At 41.0% G+C, this 20,777-nt stretch overlaps 1 protein-coding gene across 8 annotated transcripts in view; it reads left to right on the top strand.

Moving 5' to 3' along the window:
- The window catches only part of dysf (dysferlin, limb girdle muscular dystrophy 2B (autosomal recessive)), a 115,748-nt gene that overhangs the window by 40,511 nt on the left and 54,460 nt on the right, over positions 1 to 20,777 (top strand). For 4 of the 8 annotated variants that reach the window (XM_078276215.1, XM_078276211.1, XM_078276216.1 and 1 more), the window contains exons 28-40: positions 1,105 to 1,247; positions 2,028 to 2,201; positions 4,120 to 4,204; positions 4,405 to 4,482; positions 7,076 to 7,257; positions 7,482 to 7,622; positions 7,878 to 7,907; positions 8,057 to 8,092; positions 9,651 to 9,692; positions 10,428 to 10,529; positions 12,362 to 12,523; positions 19,673 to 19,844; positions 19,940 to 20,013. In XM_078276215.1, the coding sequence (XP_078132341.1) occupies positions 1,105 to 1,247; positions 2,028 to 2,201; positions 4,120 to 4,204; positions 4,405 to 4,482; positions 7,076 to 7,257; positions 7,482 to 7,622; positions 7,878 to 7,907; positions 8,057 to 8,092; positions 9,651 to 9,692; positions 10,428 to 10,529; positions 12,362 to 12,523; positions 19,673 to 19,844; positions 19,940 to 20,013 (1,421 nt within the window). The remainder of the gene's footprint in view (positions 1 to 1,104; positions 1,248 to 2,027; positions 2,202 to 4,119; positions 4,205 to 4,404; positions 4,483 to 7,075; positions 7,258 to 7,481; positions 7,623 to 7,877; positions 7,908 to 8,056; positions 8,093 to 9,650; positions 9,693 to 10,427; positions 10,530 to 12,361; positions 12,524 to 19,672; positions 19,845 to 19,939; positions 20,014 to 20,777) is intronic. The other 4 variants (XM_078276217.1, XM_078276213.1, XM_078276218.1 and 1 more) reach the window with 2 other exon arrangements.

Raw genomic sequence — 20,777 nt, 5'->3', positions numbered from 1 at the left:
TGTCCGTCACCTTCCTCTTTCTTTGTGTTGTAATGTTAAACTCCGGTGGATTTCTGAGGACTATGGTTAACTGCTCCTCAGATCTCTGCAGGGTAAATCCAGACAGCTAGCTAGACTATCTGTCCAATCTGAGTTTTTTGTTGAACGACTAAAACTACTTTTGAACGAACATTTTCCACCAAAACAATTTCCTTCCTGAGACTATTTTGCAGCGGCACCGTGGCTCCGCTCGGCGCCTAGCGCCGCCCATGACGATTGTGATTGGTTTCCAAAAATGTTAATAAACCAGAGCACGTTTTGTGCTAGCCAGACCCTCCTCCGCAGCGCTGTGGAGGAAGGTCTGGCAATGCGAGACTAACAACTTACAAGTAGAAGATTAGTTTTGTTCTTTTTAAATCAAATGATAAACTAAATAGTAATAAAATAGTGCTGTCAGTTAAACGCGTTATTAACGGTGTTAACGCAAACCCATTTTAACGGCGCCAATTTTTTTATCGCGAGATTAACGTTCTTTTTGGCCTAGCAAACTTTGTAGTTTTTTTCACATGCTGTTGCAACAACTAGTAACGTTAGAAAAACTACAACACCACACCGGATATAGCTAGACCGGGAACAAAACACGTGCCTGTTGGGCTTGCGAGCCGGCCAAAGAGTAGTAGGCTAACGTTATGTTTTGAGTGGATGGCGAGTGCGAGACGCCGAAATGGATGCCAATAAGATTCTGAATGGAAAGTTTACTTTTAAAAAGTTGCCAAGGGGTTCCATTGACAAGACCAAAGTGATCTGCGTGAAAAAAAACTGTATATATACAAATTATGGTCGCACAAATAACTTTTTTCTTCTTAAACTTATGACCCCTCAGATTTATCTTGTGACCCTAAAAAATAGAAAACTCCTCACAATGCATGAAGTTCAGCACCCTGAGACTACATATTTACATAATAAGGTTAAAACCCCAAGCATCATTAACAATCTAATGATGTCAGATAAAACCATATATCGCTACATTTTGCTGATTATAAGTGATTAAGTACTTTTAGATGGTTGCATTAGTACTTTTACTTGTGTAAGTCAGAATTCTTCTTTCTCCACCCGCGTGTCCAGGCTGGGAGTACGGCCTCACCATCCCTCCGGACCGCCGTCCCAAGTCGTGGGTGCCGGCAGAGAAGATGTACCACACCAACCGAAGACGCCGATGGATGCGAATGAGACGGCGAGACCAGCAGAAGATGGACGCTCTCAGAAAGGTAGCGAGAAAGAGACACATTCTGAGGCATTTTTGCCTAAATGATGGAAGAGAGTAAGTGGAGGTAAAAAGTCTAAATCTCTTTTCAAATCTTTACTTGAAAGTTGCAGCCACAAACACTCTCTGGATTGTGTAACGATAAAACATTATGCATGAGTAAACACATTTAAAACAGACACATCCATAATACATGTGAGTTAAAACCATTAAGAAGTAATAACAATACAAATGATTAAGATCAGCAACCGACCAGTGAGAATTAATAAGATATGTGAATTAGAAACCATTAAACAAGTAAGAATTAAATAAAATAAAAATAATAATTAAGACAAAAAAAAAGACGTGAGTTAAAACCATTACAAAAATGAAGAATATAATTTAAAAAAAATAAAACTGTCACAGGGCAAGTGGGAAGTTAAAATGTTCGACTTCTAGACTAGATTTTTTGTGTTAATAAAAATATTTATATATTGCTATAGACATTTGTAAAACACTATTCTTTAGTAAAGCTTTGTTGAACTTAGTTTACAGCCATCAATCTGGATCAATAATCTTTTCTTATCTATTACAACTGATCGTCATCATCTGTGAGCAGCAGACATTTCCTCTTCCAGCCACTAGATGGCAGTGTCGTTGCACAAATGAGCAAAAGAAAAGCTGAAACACACAGATGATCTGCGTGTGTGTGTGTGTGTGTGTGTGTGTGTGTGTGTGTGTGTGTGTGTGTGTGTGTGTGTGTGTGTGTGTGTGTGTGTGTGTGTGTGTGTGCGTGTGTTCACAGCAGCGGCCGGACGAGGCGGAGAGGGAGGGCTGGGAGTACGCCTCGCTGTTCGGCTGGAGGTTCCACTTGAAGCCGAGGAAGACGGACAGCTTCAGGAGGCGCAGGTGGAGGTATCGCATGGAGCCGCTGGAGAAGACGGGACCAGCCGCCATCTTTGCTCTGGAGTGTTCTCTGGTGAGAGAGACAGACGGATAGAGAGACGTTTTCTTTCATCATTTATATAGTGATAAAATAAGATGTCTATTGATGGCATTTAAGATAAACTACAAAAAAGTTTATGGCGAAAAGTATGTGGACACATGAACATTTCACCCATATGTTATTCCCATTCCAAAACTATGGGCATGAATCTGCTGCACTCTTCTGGGAAGTCTGTCCACCAGATGTTGCTGCTTCCATTCAACCAAAAGAGCATCAGTGAGGTCCAACACTGACTACGTTGAAATGCATATAATATTCCGGTTTTTGCCCTTCTTTCCGACTAAGCTGTTTACATGGCTAATGAAAGTGAATATTCCACTAATATTCCCGTTTACATGTAGCCGTGCAAAATACGATTTATTGAAAGTTTACCAGCGGTGGCAGACTTGTTGGACCGTGCGAACACAGCGTCCCACTTTCATTCCTTCAACCAGCTTCTTGAAAAGCATATCCAAAAACCTGTTGATATCCAAGTATCCTTTTTTTTTTTTAAGATTCTTTTTTGGGGCATTTTAGGCCTTTATTTGTGTAGGACAGCTGAAGACATGAAATGGGGATAGAGAGAGGGAATGACATGCAGCAAAGGGCCGCAGGTCGGAGTCAAACCTTGAGGAATGAGCCTCTATATATGGGCGCACGCTCTACCAGGTGAGCTACCCAGGCGCCCAGCTTTTCTCCTTCTTATCGGGTCTGAAGCCTTGCAAACTGTTGGCTGGTTGGTTTGTGTACAGCAACCATAGCAACGCACAGAGCTGACCAGAAGTCGTAAACAGGCAAGAGTCTGTAAACTGGGCGTAAACTGTGGTAAAAACCCTGATTGAGACGCATATTCATATATACATATACATGTCCAAAGAATGCCTCTAAAACCCGAATAATACAGGAATATCCCACATATCTTAATCAGAAAATGCTATATTCGGAAAAAGGCCTTATTCCGAAAGTCCAACTGGAATATGCGGTTTACATGACCTGTATCAAATTCTGAATATTGTCATATTCGGAATAATAGTGGAATATTGGTATGCTTTTAAACCTAGTAACTGATGTTGGGTGATCAGGTCTGGCTGGTTCCAGTTCATCCCAAAGGGGTTGGATGGGGGTTGAGGTCTGGGTGCTCTGCAGGTTTTTACACACCAGACTGGGAGAACCATTTCTTTATGGACCTGGCTTTGTGTACGGGGGAATTGTCATGTTGAAACAGGAAAGGGACAAACAGAAACGTCTGCCGCAAAATTTTAAACCACACTCTATTTTAAATCAAATATTGTCTGAAACATTGAAATTCATTGGAGCTACTGTAAAGGGCTAGCCTGGAAATCCAGACCCAAATCCGAAAGATTAAGGGTCTGGCATTGAGTAATGAAAATGGCCCAACTCGAGGGGCGGCACCAAGCATGCATTTGATAATCTCACTGCACGCAATTGGATAACACAATGACCAATCACAACAATACACGGGGTGACGTATCCAGAGTCCCGTACGCTTAGCTAGCAGCGGAGCTAACTGGTAGATTAAACTGTCGTCATCTGTTTAGCTCGCCTCTGGCCCGCCTATATCAGATACACCGATGTGATTGGTGCAGCTCGGCTACAAGGGCATAGTTAATGAGCATCATTACTGACTGCCGGAGTGACTCGCTGAGCAAATTCTAATTGTGCTCTCGCGAGAACTCTGGATTTCCAGGGTAGTAAGGGGCCCAAACTATGAAAAACTGCCCCAGACCGAAAGTACACAAACATATGTGTGTGCATGGGTGTCCACTTACCTTTGGCAATGTAGTACATTTAATTAAGGTAAGTTTATTTTGAAGGCCCTGCTATGTTTCATGAAGATCCTTTCTTTCATCCTTCCTTCATCTTCCTCCTTCTCCTCCTCTTCCTCCCACAGAGCAGTATCGAGGACAAGAACGATGACAAGTCCGTGACGACCACGTTTGGAGTCAACAGACCGACAATTTCCTGTTTCTTTGACCGTAAGACAGCGCACAACACATTTTTACTCTTCCCTCCTTCCGTTCTCTTACCCCTCCACTTTTTTCTTTTACCATCTTTTCTGTCAATACAATGGTGTGTGTGTGTGTGTGTGTGTGTGTGTGTGTGTGTGTGTGTGTGTGTGTGTGTGTGTGTGTGTGCGTGCGTGCGCGTGCGTGTGTTTGTTTGTTTGTGTGTGTAGGCGGCACCCGCTACCACCTGCGCTGCTACCTGTACCAAGCCAGAGACCTACTGGCCATGGACAAAGACAGCTTCTCAGGTACTGTGCAACAGATTATTTAAAATCTTTGACATGTTTCTCATCGTGCACCTGTCATGTATCAGTATTTATGCTGATGACTTGCGCCACCTTGTGGCTGGAAAGCATAATTTCTTAATTAAAAAGAGAAACAGACAGAAAGGAGGTAACCACAGAAACATTATCGGTAACATTGTGAGATTTAAGACAAAGGCGACCAAATCCACATTGTGTCTCTTTTACACTGTCCGTGTTTATTTATGTATTTGTTATCTGAGTTTTCCGATAAAAACAGCATCTGAGTGCAACACTGTCTGGGAGTCCACGTGGAGTGCTTGACTGTCGGAGTTGCTTAACGATGAAGAGAGTCAGACAAAAATCAATTTGGGTGGGATGTCCCCGCTCCTGTTCTGAAACTCGACTGCGGGGATTTTCGTAACATCGAGCTTTGAGGACAATGTGGCATTAGAGAGTGTAAAGTGTAAAGAAATAAATGCAGCTGTACAGGTGGGAAAAGAACAGTATAGAAGCAAAGTATACTCTGTGAAAAATGAAACACATTTTTTGGGGCAAATTACCAAAATAAAAACAAAAATGTAATTTTGAAAAAGGTCAGATTATTAATAGAGTTTGGTGTAACTGCTCGGTACCACTGAAAGATGGAGGGAGAAAAAGTTAAAGAGTTAGAGAAGGAAAATGTTTTTCTTTTTATCTGAAGAAGATCATGGAAACTACGGCTACTGTGTGTGCGTTAATCAGAAACCCACCGCAGACTCAGATGTAAAAACAGAGACGGAGCTTTAAATAACAGAGGGATGAATAGACAGAGGAAGAGAGAAATGATAGATGATGGAGGGAGGTTGGTCAAAGAAACAGACACACACACACACACACACACACACACACACACACACACACACACACACACACACACACACAGTGCAACGGATGAGTAGAGTTGATGGATGGGATTCAGTTGTGTGTTAATCTGTGTTACATGGCGTCTGGGCGGCCATGATTAAAGACTGAGTCAATGATCAAAGAGTGCGATTTTTCTTTCTTTTATCGTTGTGTCTGTTTTTCATTCTTCATACTTGTCTAAATATCTTCTTCTTTTTTCACTCTTTGTTTTTCGACTCCTGTCTCATAACCGTCCGTAAACTGTTCCTCTTTTGTTGGAGCAGTTTATACTCCGACAGAGGAGGTGAGAGACAGGATAGGGCAACACTGTTAATAAGCTACGACAACGTCCTCCATTTTGGACTCTCCGGCTCTCCATCCCCTCAAAGGTCTATTCCTTAGTGTGTTTTTCAGGCAAACCAAAATGCCAAGATGTTTGACGGACTCGTAATATATCTTCATGGGCTTTTCGAAATGTTCAGATGTCATGGACAAAGCCATTTTACGTGAGTACTTGATGCGTACCTCCGCTTCGTTCGTTGTGAAGGCGGTCCTTCACTGTGGCCCAGGACACGCTGGGTGCAATCACACCTGTACTAAGTGGACGTGTCACCCAAGACGCATGTTAATGCCGGGTCTGAACAGGGCCTGGGTCTAAATCTCTTTCTTTTCGTTTGTCTTTTTGTAAATGTATTTTTGGTGATGATCTCAGTTCCCAAATTTAGAAATGTTCTCTTCATTATGTTATCCCTTTTTCCCTTTATTTCTGTCTCTCCCTTCCATCTCTCTGTCTTCCCCCCTCCTCCTCATCCTCTCTACTTCTCTCTTCCCAGTCTCCGTTGTGTTTATGTACCCCTGTGTCTCCCACCGGGGTCCTGACTACTGCTGCTTCCCCACTAACTTACATAACCCCCCTGGGCTGTTTGTGTTGCTGTTTACATGAGCTAATGGGCTGTGGGGAATGGGACGGTAATTTAATGGGTCACCATGGGTGGTGTGTCTGTACAGTGTGTGTGTGTGTGTGTGTGTGTGTGTGTGTGTGTGTGTGTGTGTGTGTGTACAGTGTGTGTACAGTGTGTGTGTCGCTTCATAGGTTAATCGAGGGCTGGTGGGAAAATGCAACTTAGCTTCTGTTTACTCTATTGCTAACGGCTCCACAGAGACTCTTTACTTGGCCTGAAACAACAAACTACTCACTGTGTGCGTGTGTGTGTGTGTGTGTGTGTGTGTGTGTGTGTGTGTGTGTGTGTGTGTGTGTGTGTGTGTGACTGTACTTATATGTGTGTTTTATGCATGTGTCCACATTGCAAGTTGTGTGTGTGTGTGTGCATTAACATGGAGGAGAGTGGTTGTGACCTGGAATAACAAACTTCTCTGAGTGGTGTTCCCAGCCCTCCGTCTCGAGCTAGGCATTCCCAAGCTGCTGATGTCACTGTGTGGGACGCCGGAATAGTTTGGACTCACACACATGCATATGTTTGTATTGGTATACTTGTGAGGACCCTCATTACGAATGCATTCCCTAGCTCCGAACTATAACTCCATCCTCTACTCTGCATCTTAGAACAGAAACTTAAAGCGCCTGCTAAGAAAAACCTGAACCTAGGATCTGTTAACTGCCAGTGCATTTATGACAAGCTCTCTGGTCAAAGAATGCATTTAGAGCAGCACATTTAAAACGTGTATGTTGTATTTTGTTGTTTCTTCTCTCCAGACCCCTACGCCATTGTATCCTTCCTCCATCAGTCCCAGAAAACAGTGACGGTGCGTAACACATTGAATCCCACCTGGGACCAGACGCTCATCTTCTATGAGGTGGAGATTTTCGGCGACCCTGACGCCACGGTGGCCGCTCCGCCCAACGTCGTGGTGGAACTTTACGATCAAGATACATACGTGAGTGTTCAAAGTCTGCGAATATATTTTTATGAATGCTTTTTACATTTTTGTCTCAGCAGAGGCTGGGATGAAAAATACATATTCTTGTTCTATGTATAAAGATTGTGTGTGTGTGTGTGTGTGTGTGTGTGTGTGTGTGTGTGTGTGTGTGTGTGTGTGTGTGTGCGCACGCGTGCGTGCGTGCGTGCGTGCGTGCGTGCGTGCGTGATTTAAATGTCCAGGGTGCAGATGAGTTCATGGGCCGCTGTGTGTGCCAGCCCTCCCTGACTGCCTCTCCCCATCTGGCCTGGTTCCCGATTCGCCACAGGGACAAGAGCGCCGGCGAGCTATTGGCCGCCTTCGAGCTCATATGCAGAGAAAAGGTCAGAGGTCAACCTTCCACACCTTAGCACCATCACCACTTACGTCGTCTTCTGCTTATCCAATGTCGATATTGTCCTTTTCCTGTTCAAAATGCATGTTGTGTTTAAAGTATGAATACTTCATCTGTGTATAAGTGTGTGTTTTGGATTTTACAAGAATGTTGCTTAATCCTGACCTTAAACCAACAACTTCTTTTATTTACATAATTTATACTTCCAATGATTTTATAACAATTATCCATTTTGTGTCTACAGCAAGCAGTTCACCATATTCCAGGTCAAGAGGTCAGTTTATCATTAAGAATTTTTTTATTTACTACTACTTTTACTCTTTCTTCCTTTACCTTTTTCTTGGATTCATCTCTCTTCATTTCCCTTCTTCATACATTTTCACCATTTAAAATCTAACCTGTCTGTTCCTGTCTCATCTACAGGGAGACATCATGACCGGCAGCAGCGTTCTGGACGAGGTAAAAACTGACCACAAGTCGCGCCATTTTCACTGCTGTGATCGACTGAAAACACAGATCTGCACACATATTAATCCGTATTCAAATAAAGATGACCATTAAAAGATTAAAACTGTTTGACTTTAAAGTGCTCACATTATGCTCATTTACAGGTTCATAATTGTATTTAGAGGTTTATATCAGAATAGGTTTACATGGTTTAATTTTCAAAAAACACCATATATTTGTTGGGACTACTACCCAGTCAGAAGCAGAGTATGAGGGCGTGCCCTGACAGTACCTAGGTAAGGACTACTAGCCAGTCAGAAGCAGAGTATGAGGGCGTGCCCTGACAGTACCTAGGTAAGGACTACTAGCCAGTCAGAAGCAGAGTATGAGGACGTGCCCTGACAGTACCTAGGTAAGGACTACTAGCCAGTCAGAAGCAGAGTATGAGGGAGTGTCACGCTAGCAGCTAGGCGAGCATTATAACGTGTGTTACAAAGTGACGCACGTTTGTCTCTGAAGTAAAGGCTGGACTACAGTAGAGCTGTTTGGAGCAGTTTGTGAACAGTATTTTCTGTTGGAGATGGTCAGTCCCTTTGGGGTGGACTTTGGGCTTTTTCACTTTGGAAGCCTATAACGTGCAAAAAAAAAAAGATATATAACACAATAAAGGAAAGGGGAAACGCCAAAAAACATAATATGAGCACTTTAATGTAGAGCTGCAACAATCAAATCCATTTAGTTATGACAAGTTTTATATCTTATTAACCTGAATATCTTTGGGTTTTGGACAAAACAAGACATTTTAAAGACATCACCTTGGGCTTTGAGAAACTGTGGATGCACATTTTATTTATTTTTTTACTATTTTCTGACATTTTATAGACCAAAGGATTCTTTGTACAGGTAGCTGTTCTTCCTGCATGGCACTAGGCCTTCCGCACCTCCACCGGTGCCTACTTTAGTTAGCTGCAGGGTCATCAGCCGGGGACCACCGCTCGTAGATGTTAACGCCCCAGAACATCTCCCGGTGGCGGGGCAGTGAACAGGGACGTCGCTTGACAGTTGACATGTTCCATCTTCTCATCAACCAGAGCCAGAAGCTTGCCTTTTCGGCCTCCTCTGACAGAAAATAATCAGCAGATTAATCGATAATGAAAATAAATATGAAGTGCAGCTCTGCTTTGATGTCATCCATCAGAAGCATGCGTGTACTTGCGTGGATAAAGAAACATGCTACAGCTTGAAGTCTACTTGCTATTTTACCCATTTTGCATTCACTATTTTAATTTTCTCTGATGTGATAATTAGAAATTAAAATGATGCTCTCTTTTTATGCCTGCTTCTCCCATTCAAAACACCTGGTAAAACCAAATCAGGACAAACTGAAACGAAAATAGGATGAATGGCTAATGAGAGTTCTGCTGTGATGTGGTTTGCGTCATGTCATGTGTCATTTCCGCTAAAATATGTGCAGAATATGTAATGTGAAGTCCTTAATATCTGTTCTGATGTTTTACCTTCTTGCTTTTCTTTTTTATTTCACCGCTTTTCTTCAATGTCGCTTCCTCAGTTGATGTTTCCAGGATTCCTCTCTGAAAACCTGCAGCAATGGGTACAATGTACACACAGGAGATATACCAAACCTGTTTCATGTCTGCATGTTAATTTACTACACAGCAGCACAGATAACTTCATCATACGTGCATGTTACAGACCGGCCCTATACATTAAGATTCCGCCTCCTAAAACTATTCATGTGCCTTTTTTTCCTTGCTTAATAATCCAAAAGTCCACCAAGAACAATTTCCTCATATATTTAGTTGATTTGGTGCAGAAGGCCAAAGAGGACATTTTGTAAAGACAATATTTTTATTTGTTGTCCTCACACATCCTTTGTGACATAATAATGATGATAATGATTCTGACCTGACAAACTTTGTTTCTTGAGATCACAGAATACACATCTATATTTGTGATCGAAGTTTGCTCAATCAGCATCCAATATTATGTCTTTAAAAAGTAATACTTTTGTATTTGATGGTGAATAACCAGGATTAAACATAATCAAGGCAAATAAACTACGTCCTCTCTAGCCTTTTTCTACTTATTCCCAGTAACAGCCTCGTTGGTCTTGTTTTAAATTTTACATTTGTGTGTTTTTAACATTCTAAAACTCATTTGACTTTTTAATACTAAACTTTGAGTAACTTCATTTATTTATGTTACTTTGAAAGAACTACATTTGCCTGGCAGGGAACAGTATGGCTCGTTTTCATGTGTTTTTGTCCTGTGTCTCCTTTTGATGACTCATTGCTGACTCACCACTTTCCTGCGTTTTTATTGGTAGCCGGAGGAGTCGGACCTTCCTCACCTGCCCCCTCAGAGAGAGCCCAACGTCTTCGTGGTTCCTCAGGGAATCAAACCTGTTCTGCAGAGAACCGCCATCGAGGTATCGATAAGATCTGCTCCAACTACTGCTATGTGCTTCATTTTTCAGTTTAACTTCTCACTAGCTCCAGTTTCTAGACAGCTTCTCATGTTAAAGGAATAGTCTGGTGAAAATATATTTATCAAGATTATTACCTCCCATAATCTTGAAAGATCTGAAGCTCTGAAAATGTTTGTGTCTTGCTCCTTTTGTGGAGGATGGCAACTGTACAGTTCCATTGGACTTCTTCTTAAGAAACTTCTTAAAGGGTAGCTACTGTTTTTATTAAACTGGACCCTATTGTCCTATGTTTTTGTGTCTAAGTGACTGATGGGAACAACAGTCTCTGACATTGGTCCAGTATTAAACGAGATCGCTGCAGTCGGCAGCGGCGAAACAAGCTACAATGTAAGTTAATAGGCCAATTGTCCAGTGCTTGTTTTGCCACTGACAGGCTCAGATTAATATTCTAAGTGTCTGACAACATTATGGAAATGATCCCTTCAGCGATAGAACTTTAAAACATCTTAAAGACCTTTTTGTTTAACCAGAAACCGCTCTGAAGTCGCTAGCACTAAACCCACCAGACTCCATTTAAAAAAACAATACTTTTAGCGTGTATAGAGCCAACATATTTTCACATGTAAATCAGTAAACTATGTGTTTATTTCAACCAAAGCTACAGTTGTGATGGTTGGAAAAGTGGATAGATGGCCCAAAACGGCTTTTCATAGTTTTATTTTGTTTCTGTCGACTTTGAATGAAGTGTATTTTATGATGCTAAAATTACTGTTTATTTACATGGAGCCTGGTGGGTTTGCCATCATGTTTTCAGACACTTAGAATATTAATCTGAGCCTGTCAGTGGCAAAACAAACACTTTTGTGAACGTAAACACAAGCTGCACAATTGGCCTGTTAACTTACATTGTAGCTTGTTTCTCCGCTGCCGACTGCAGCGATCTCGCTTAATACTGGACCAATGTCAGAGACTGTTGTTCCCATCAGTCACTTAGACACAAAAACATAGGACAATAGGGTCCAGGTTGAAACGGTAGTTACCCTTTAAAGACATAGTTTGACATTTTGGGAAAAGCGTTTATTTGCATTCTTACAGAGAGTTGGACACCACTGTTATGTCTGTCAATTCAACATGAAGTTACAGCCAGCTGTTAGCTTAGCTTAGCATAAAGACCAGAAACAGCTAAACTGGTTCTCCCAACTATTACTTTTGGCCAACATTTGCATTATGTATGGCTAAACTTGTATCATAAAAAACAGAAGAAAAGAAAATAATTTATTGTCATTATAAATGAATCTACCAATTAGTTAATCAATGAATCGTTGGCCTATAAAATCAGAAAGTCAGACACAATTTCCCAAAGTGACATCTTCACATCTCTTCTTTAGTCCACCAACTAAAAGATATTTAATTCGCTGTCACATTAGACAATAAAAATTAAGCAAATCTTTACATTTGAAAAAACTGGTTCTTGAATATATTTCATTTGCATTTCTGCATGAGAGATTACTATAATTAATTAATTAAGCGATTATCAAGGTACTTTTTCTATCAATGAATTGATCGACTTATCTATTCAGCTCTAAAAGGTGCCGTGAGGCATGACAGTTCATTTACAAGTAAATAATAATCTAAAACACTGATTCCAGCTGCTAAAATGATTCCCTGCTGCAATTTGAATATCTTTAGGGTTTCAACTGTTGTCAAACAAAACAACCAAATTTAAGATGCCACGTTGAGCTGTAGGGAAATTGTGATGAGCATTTCATAGAGTAAACGATTAGCTGATTATTGAAAAAATAACCCAACGCCCTTCCTGTCCCCTCTGTCAGATCTTAGCGTGGGGCGTTCGCAACCTGAAAAGTTTCCAGTTGGCCAGCATCACCTCCCCGAGCCTGCAGGTGGAGTGCGGCGGCGTCATGGTCCAGAGTTGCGTCATCCGCAGCATGAAGAAGAAGCCCAACTTTGACGTCAACACGCTCATCCTTGATGTGGTGAGAACACGGAGACATGCTGTACCGTACATGTGTACACATTACGCAGATGTAATCAGCGCGGAGGCTCACTGCCTTGAATGGCTAATGAGAGTTCTGCTGTGATGTGGTTTGCGTCATGTCATGTGTCATTTATCTTCATCAGCGGGTGCCGCAATAATGGACTCCACTGTTCCTTCTCTTCTTTCAGAAAAGTAGAAATCTTCTAATAGCATAAAAGCAGTAATTCTGAATGTGGACCGTGTAGGAGTCACATATTTTAGACGCTTCTGGCTCGCTTGCAGAGCTGTTTTTCCATCAGGAGGGGAATATTTCTGCAGGGTGGGGGACGTGTCCCATGGCTACCAGCGTATACATTACTAATGCAGGGTAAATGCAGGGTGGAGATTTTTAATTATGGACATGACTTTCGTGCAAATGCTGACTAGATGCTTTTAAAGTGGATGTTGCTGCCGAACGGGGTCGTTCATGTCACTGAATCTGATGCCCCGTAAACCAGACAACAAGCGTGTATATCCTTAAGCAATGATATATGACAGATAGACCTGGTGTCAAAGAGCCTTAACAAAACAAAATGTATTCTCTTTAGGTTTTGTAATTCGATAGCTTTGAACGTCATCTCTCTCTAGTTACTCCATATAGCAGGAAAGACAAAACATATGTCAAGAAACTGTGATTCCATAGTGGTCATATTTGCTTCAATATTCACTGCAGAAATTCACTCTCATTCACTTCATTTGAAGTCCACGCGACTGCTTGGGCGCGAGCTCCTGGAGCTTTACATGTCAACGTTCACCCTTAGTTCAATCGAAGGTCGATGTTGGTGAAACAACGTCAACTTTGTTTTAGCCACCAATGTAAATTCATACAGTATATTGATGTAAACGCAACTTGCAATGTATGTCATGCATACATATACAATACCTGTCTTGGAAGAAGAGGGCCAAGTCAGTATCGGTTTTGAATTCTCTCCATCTAGCTTTTTGTTTTTGTTTTTCGGTAAATTAGCTTTTTCTCTTTGCTGATCTTGTCCCTGTATCAGCCAGAACCATAACATATGAAGTCTAAAATACAGTTCCCCTCTAGCTTCCTGTCAGGCTAACGTACTACTTATTGCCAAACGTTGTTGTCTGCGTGCGATAAACCGTCTTTTCTTCTGATTAACCTGCTTTTGTAGGATCATATAGAGGCATCAAATTGAGAATGTTTCATAAAACATTAAAAACTTCTTGTAGCTGCTTTAAACACAACTGTAGTTAGGTATTTGCAAGCACAGGTCCCCTCTATAAGACAAGGTCGAAAACAGGTAGACAGAAACACAACTCCATATCTGCTGAGTGTAAATACTGTATGTCTATTTTGAAGTGCCCATATTATGAAAAAATCACTTTTTTTATTTTGTGTCTCTGGTGCTTCCACACGCATACAAACTTTGAAAAAAAAACATCCATGCTGTTTTGAGTGAGATACGGTTTCTGAATGTGTCCTGCCTTCAGTCTCCGGGTGAGCTGTTCAAAATCTGCACGGCTTTCTACGTAACTAGCCGAGACGAGGGGCCAAGGGGGCTAACTGTTAGCATGCTAGCTCGTTCTCAATGGCAAAACACTGCTACAACACACAAATTCACCGTAGTTCTACAAAATAAATTGTATAGAACTACTTACATGTTCCTGTTCTGCAGGTATTCCACGCAAAGTTGGAAGTGCGCCCTCGTTTAGAAGAAGTCACCCGGCTAATCCTGCCTTGTACAGACCGAAGTTGGAGAAACAGCTAGCTAGCAATTGTGAGCTTACCTAGCTACTGCGCATGTGCGGTGGATGTTGCTGCCGAACGGGGTCGTTCATGTCACTGAATCTGATGCCCCGTAAACCAGACAACAAGCGTGTATGTGCGACTGCCAACAAAGATGTTACAGCAGTGAGATGCCTCACTCTGTAGCTAAAACAGAGACCTGAACACAGGGTGAAAAGAGGTTTTTTGAAAATTAAACCATGTAAACCTATTCTGATACAATCTCAAATTACAATTATGAACCTGAAAATAATTTTTATTTGCCCCAAAGTGGCCAAAGAAATCAAAAAAAAAAAAGTATTGTCCAACTGGCCTGTAATTTCAACAGCAAACATAAAGTCAGTTAGAGCAGACAGCAGGAAAAGTTCAGCTATGACTTAAACAAGCAGGATTTTAGCATTTGTTGCACTTGAAGCTTCTGATGCCAGTGGCTCTGGGTGGGAGAAGCATAAACAGTGTTGAATAGTCTTTTTCTTTTCTTTTTAAGATTCTTTTTTGGGCATTTTAGGCCTTTATTTTACAGGACAGCTGAAGACATGAAAGGGGGGAGAGAGGGGGGGAATAACATGCAGCAAATGGCCGCAGGTCGGAGTCAAACCCAGGGCCGCTGCGTCGAGGAGTAAACCTCTACATATGGGCACCCGCTCTACCAACTGAGCTATCTGGGCGCCCAGTGTTGAATAATTTTAAATGATGAGCCACTTTCTGGCCGGATTCAACGGCAGCAGCAACGCTCTTTTAAAATTCTGGTGTTGTTTTCAGTTCTTACCGTACTTGTGTGACTCGCAACTATGTGCTTTTCTACTTTTACTAGAGATTAAACCACAGGAAGCTGCAATTAAAGACAGCAGTTTATGTGGCACCCAAAAGGCTCGAGCTGTGGTAATTCTTTCAAGAGGGGAGAATAGGTCAAAGCTTACTCATGCAAATTAAGAATTATGAATGTTACTGTAAGAAAAAACTGCTTTCTTCGGTCGCTTTTATGCAGATAGACTCCAGTAAAAATGATTTATTTGCTTTATTGTTAACGCAAATAAACAATTGGACGATGTGGTAGCTTTGAACTAGTTGGTTATTTTGTGGTCGCCGAAATCTTTGATGCTGAAATATATCCCAGAATCGTTTTTTGACAGGACTGTTGATGTGGGAAGCAGTTCTTTTGGGAGTCAGCCCTCAGCCATACTCATCGCTTAGTGAAGTAATCCATAAGTTATCGGTGTTGATCAACAAGAGTGTGGTACTTAATGGTTATTGTCCGCTGTGTGTCAGCAGAAATCTAAAGAGGCCAGGGAGTGTCAGAGGGACATTTTTAACAAATCCCCTCCCTCAAATGTATCATTTCTGCCTTTAATCTTATTTATTTCCCATCAATTTGGGTCTCAAACTGTTACTGTTTATAAATGAAACCAGTGGCGCCGGCAGCCATAATCCTGTCCGCACTGTGCGTCCATTTCTTTTCTGTGAGACCGACAGCAGCTCTGTTCTGCTCTCTGCTCTGTTCACAATAATCATTTTCTCATTAATTATACGTTATTTCACCAACAACCCATCCACTGTTAATCAGAATGTTGATGTTTCTGACTCGGTTCGTAGATAAACTGGTTGCTGGACGCTGAGTCTCGCTGAACCTACGGACGGAGCTATAACATGGTGTTTGAATCATGTGTGTTGACATGGACATGAATATTGTGTTGATGAGGCTTATCCCGTTTTTGATCATATATGGGGTTTATGATGTTTACATGGCACACAGAGAAATCAACTTATTCATATCGCTGTACAGGCTCGCTGACAGCTGTCTGCTTTGAATGCATCCACCTCTCTCTCTCTCTCTCTCTCTCTCTCTCTCTCTCTCTCTCTCTCGCTCTCTTACAAAACGCTTCAGTAAAATATTTTCATGATCTGGTCGTCATTATATGATAAAAGTACACTAGTAGCACACTCTCATGCACATTAAATAGGATAAGAACAGCTGATTTCTGGCGCAGTAAACGCTTCGGCAGGCGTTTTTTGTGCATACTTTGAAATAGAATCCTGCCGGTGCCACTGAATGAAACCATGAGAGAAGTGTAAGGTTGGGAACCACTACTTTAATCTTCAATAATATGTTGCGTTTTATGAGCTTATCGTGTGTTTTGTAATGTAAACATCTTAATATGAAGAGTGTGAAGTGTTATTGGTACGTTGGCTCTCTAGAAATCTCATTATTGTTGCCTAAAGTTCAAGAGTCCTCGCCGTTTTTTTCAAAATAAAATTTGAAGCTTCTGTTCCAGATGAAGCTAAAGCTGATTATATAATGTTTAACTTTAAGACTTTAAGAAGACTTTTTTTATGGACTTCTGTGGGTTAACCTACATGCCTGTCTACATCCTAACTTCACTTCATTGTCACACCGTTAGTGGATATGATATAGAAAGTTTGTTTGATTCAGTCATTTATTTTAACCAACACAACATTTATGAGATATTCTTCAAACTGTGCGTATACATTGATATCATAACTCCAACCTAAATGTTTTCTTATAAAAACCTCAACTGAAATATGGAAATATTACGCAGGTTTTTCCGAACAGCAGCTCCAGAACAGGCTCCGAGAGTTTAATGTTAACAATATTAATGTCTGAAGTTGATCACCTCAGTGTTATATTGTGACAGGTTTAACTGGAGTTTGGAAATATTCACATATTTTTCCCTCAAATACGTTTCCTTGCATTGGCTCCGGCAGTTTAATGTTAACAAGATTAAGGTCCTGTGTTGACCACCGCAATAGTGTGACGGCCTCAATCGCACTGTGGAAATATGCACATATTTTTCCCTTAAATTCAGCCCCTGAACCGAGTCCAAGCATTTAATGTTAACAATATTAAGGTCCTAAGTTGACTGCCTAAGTGTTTTCGTATGCCACAGGGGCATAAGAAAATGTCATGTGCATAGTTTCCTTAAATACAACTCTTTGAAGAATCTGACCGCCTAATGTTAGCTCTCTCAGTTTATTGTGTGAGTTTAGCATCATCCGCCCCACTTAAGCCTTTTTTTTAAATAAGGGCTCAAATGGATTACAGTTACAAACTCTCTTTTTTCTTCTTGAGCCTGCCTGGCAAAACGAGGTAATACTGAAGTGCACAAATCTCCCTCTTAAAGAAATATTGAACCGCACGTAGAGTTTTTCTGGTGTATATGTGCCATTTCTGTATGGAAATTAGGACTAAAGCTGTTATCTCCATTATAATAAATAAATGAATAAAATGACATAGAAAGAAATGCATTTTGAAAATCAATAAATATGCACAGAAAAAAAATAATAATTGCGTAATTTTATTTTTATTTTTCTGTTCCATTTTCTACTTCTTTCTCAAAAATAAGTAATTTCTAAATAAGTAAATAATAATACATTTTGACAAATTACTTATTTCTGTCCTCATTTCATTTTCTTTTTCACATTTAATTATTTCCCAATGTGTTCATTTACATTTATATATAAATAAATGTTTCTATTTATTTTTTTGTTCCTGTATTTCTTCACAAAATAAATTAATCCAAAAATAAGTAATTTGTCAAATAAATCAATACATTTTATTTATTTACTCTTCTTTTTCTGTGTATATCTATTTACTTTTAAATTAACCTGCACATTTATTTGATAATTGAGGCATTTATTTCTGCATGTATTTCTTTTATTTATTTGTTTATCTATTACAATGCAGCTTTAGTCCTCCATATTTCTGCACACAGAATAATAATAATAATTCAAATTGTCAAGTTGTGGTGACATTCAATGACAGTCAGTGGTTTCACAGTGTGTTCTTGCTAAAATGCGGCACAGCATGGAAAAGAACCCAGTACGCCATATTGTCATCTAAGATAAATGTTGCTTTTCATGGCGCCACTTTACACGTAAACATTTACTTTAAATCACAACCAAATCATTTCTTCCTTTACGTGGGAGGGGCCAGCTGAGGTGTAATGATGCCCTGATTGGACTGTCACCAAGGCATGACCAATCAACTTCAGACAGTCAGCAGCCATAGCCAATCAGCATCAGGTGGGCAGGTGGCATAGCCAATTAAAGTCAGGCATAGGTCAGAGGATGTCTTTTTTTTTTTACTCATCTTGCCTTTTTTTCCTTCCTTTTTTTAATATATTCTTTCCCTTTCTTGTTTACTTCTACATCATGATTTTCTCTTTTTTTTAATTCCTCTTTATATTTTTGTGGCATTTTAGGCCTTTATTTGATCGGACAGCTTAGTTATGAAAGGGGAGAATTGGGGAATGACATGCAGCAAAGGGCCGCAGGTCCAGACTGATCTCACTAAGTGACGTATGTATGACACGCCAATTCGTATGCCGTTTTTGTGTGTTATCAAGACGCATTAATCGGTTTTTAGCGTGTTTATCAACGCCGTTTGGCCTCCATTGACCTACATTACATGTGAATTATTGCCGTAGCGAGTAGTACAAAAGGATGGAGGGCCGCGGATGGGTAAAACACAGGACTTTCACCCGGGAGAGCCGGGATCGCTATTTTTATTAATAAAGCCTTCCCCAATGTTCTTTTCCTAAACCCAACCGTTTATTGTTTTCCTAAGCGTCGTGTCGTGTTTTTGACGTTTTTGAGTGTTACTAAAGCCTTTCCCAATGTTCTTTCCCTAAACCCAACCTTTTTTTAATTTATTTAATTTATTTTTTTTACACGCGTGCGACGTTGTTCTCGCGATAACACGCCACGTGGTGACGTGGTATGTATGTTTACATCCGCTGTATACAGCGTAGACATACACGTGAATAGATCAAAATGCGTACAGATAACACACCCTTTGGCTTTAGGAAAGTGGCGTGTATGTTTACGCAAAGTCATGATGCCATGTTGGCAGGTCGGAAACCATACAGCGGCTGCTGTGACGAGGACTGAGCATCTGTATATAGGCGCACGATCTACCAGGTGAGCTACCCAGGCGCTAGGGGTCTCACGATTCTATTCGATTACGATTATCCTGTCAACGATTCAAATCGATTCGATATCCCGATGCGTCACCTCCTTAACAAATTCAAGCAGTCAGCTATATATATGAACTCCCCTTTTTATTGTATCTGCTCTTAAAAAAAGACACTTCCTGAATGTAGTGGAGTCTGAACACAGCAGGCAACAGACAAAAGGCAACAACAAAAAAAGAAGCAGTGACTGGAAAATCAACAAGTAACATCAGTAGGCAATAATCAATTATGGTCTGTCACCGCATCGGTGCAGAATCATCTTGGTCCGCATTGTGATGCAAGAATTAACTTCAACACCCCTACCAGGTGCTCATCCCTCTCTCTCTCTCTCTCTCTCTCTCTCTCTCTCTCTCCATTCCTTCCACAGAGACTTCCCTGTGAGGAGCTCTACATGCCACCGATCGTCATCAAAGTCATCGACAACCGTCAGTTTGGGAGGAAGCCAGTGGTCGGTCAGTGCACCATCCGGTCGCTGGAGGAGTATCGCTGCAGCCTAGAGGAGGAGCCAGAGGTGGAGGACGAGGACGAGGACTGGAGACGTAAGACATGGATGGAAATCAACACGTCTCGTAAAGAGCCAGACCGATCGTCAATGTTACAAACATCTTTCTGCCGTGTGTTTTTGTATGTGCAGGTGAGACGCCCCAGTTCATTTCTGGGGAGGTTTTTATCGACATCGATGACGAGGAGCCGCTCATGCCTGACCAGGTAAAACCAGTCTGTCAGTTAGTTGGTTAAATGTGCTTTGTGTGAACAGTACCGCATCATTTCTGAGCAATAGGTGCTGTTATCATAAATGAAAAAGATCATCACGTCCTTTAAGCTTAGTGTATCCCATAAAAAAACATCGATATGTTACACTTTGACTTCCCCACACTCTCTGAAGTTCTCAGCCTCAAACCCACTGTTTTCTACTGAGACGTAAATCTTTAAAACGAGTCACAAATAAATAGTTTAATTGTTTAAAAAAAAAATACTGGTGCTAGTTTTTATCAAACAGGAGGAAATTGTGCAATTTGCTAGTGAGGATGATTTGCAGCCCAATTTCTTACATTTTTAGCCCCCTTTTTTTAAATGTTTTGCAGCGGCTTGCAACCCCTTTTATTGTAATTTTGCAATACAATTTTAGTTACGTTTGACAAGTGCAATTCAGCAGGGAAGCAACGGAGAATCTCAACTTAAAGTCCTGCTATATTTAATGACACCTGCGCTTACTGGTGACAAAGGCATCGCGTTTCCTGTAGTGGCTTCACAATAAAAGCCACCCCGTGGTAACCTAGATGAGCGCTTTTAATTTGAAGCTGCAGCAGCAGCAGGAAATGTTCGTTAACACAGCACTAATCCAGCCGTAGAGCTCGGTGAACAGGGAGGCTTCCATCAATGAGACAACATTACAAACAATAATGGAGATACTTTGAATGGCAACTGCAGAAAACACCATTACTAGTGTCAAAAAGGGAGTTTTTGATAGG

This window comes from Sander vitreus, chromosome 19 (assembly GCF_031162955.1).
Source record: "Sander vitreus isolate 19-12246 chromosome 19, sanVit1, whole genome shotgun sequence".
Taxonomy (NCBI): Eukaryota; Metazoa; Chordata; class Actinopteri; order Perciformes; family Percidae; genus Sander; species Sander vitreus.
Note: the sequence above shows the minus strand (reverse complement) of the source record. Positions and strands in the feature narration are given on the sequence as shown.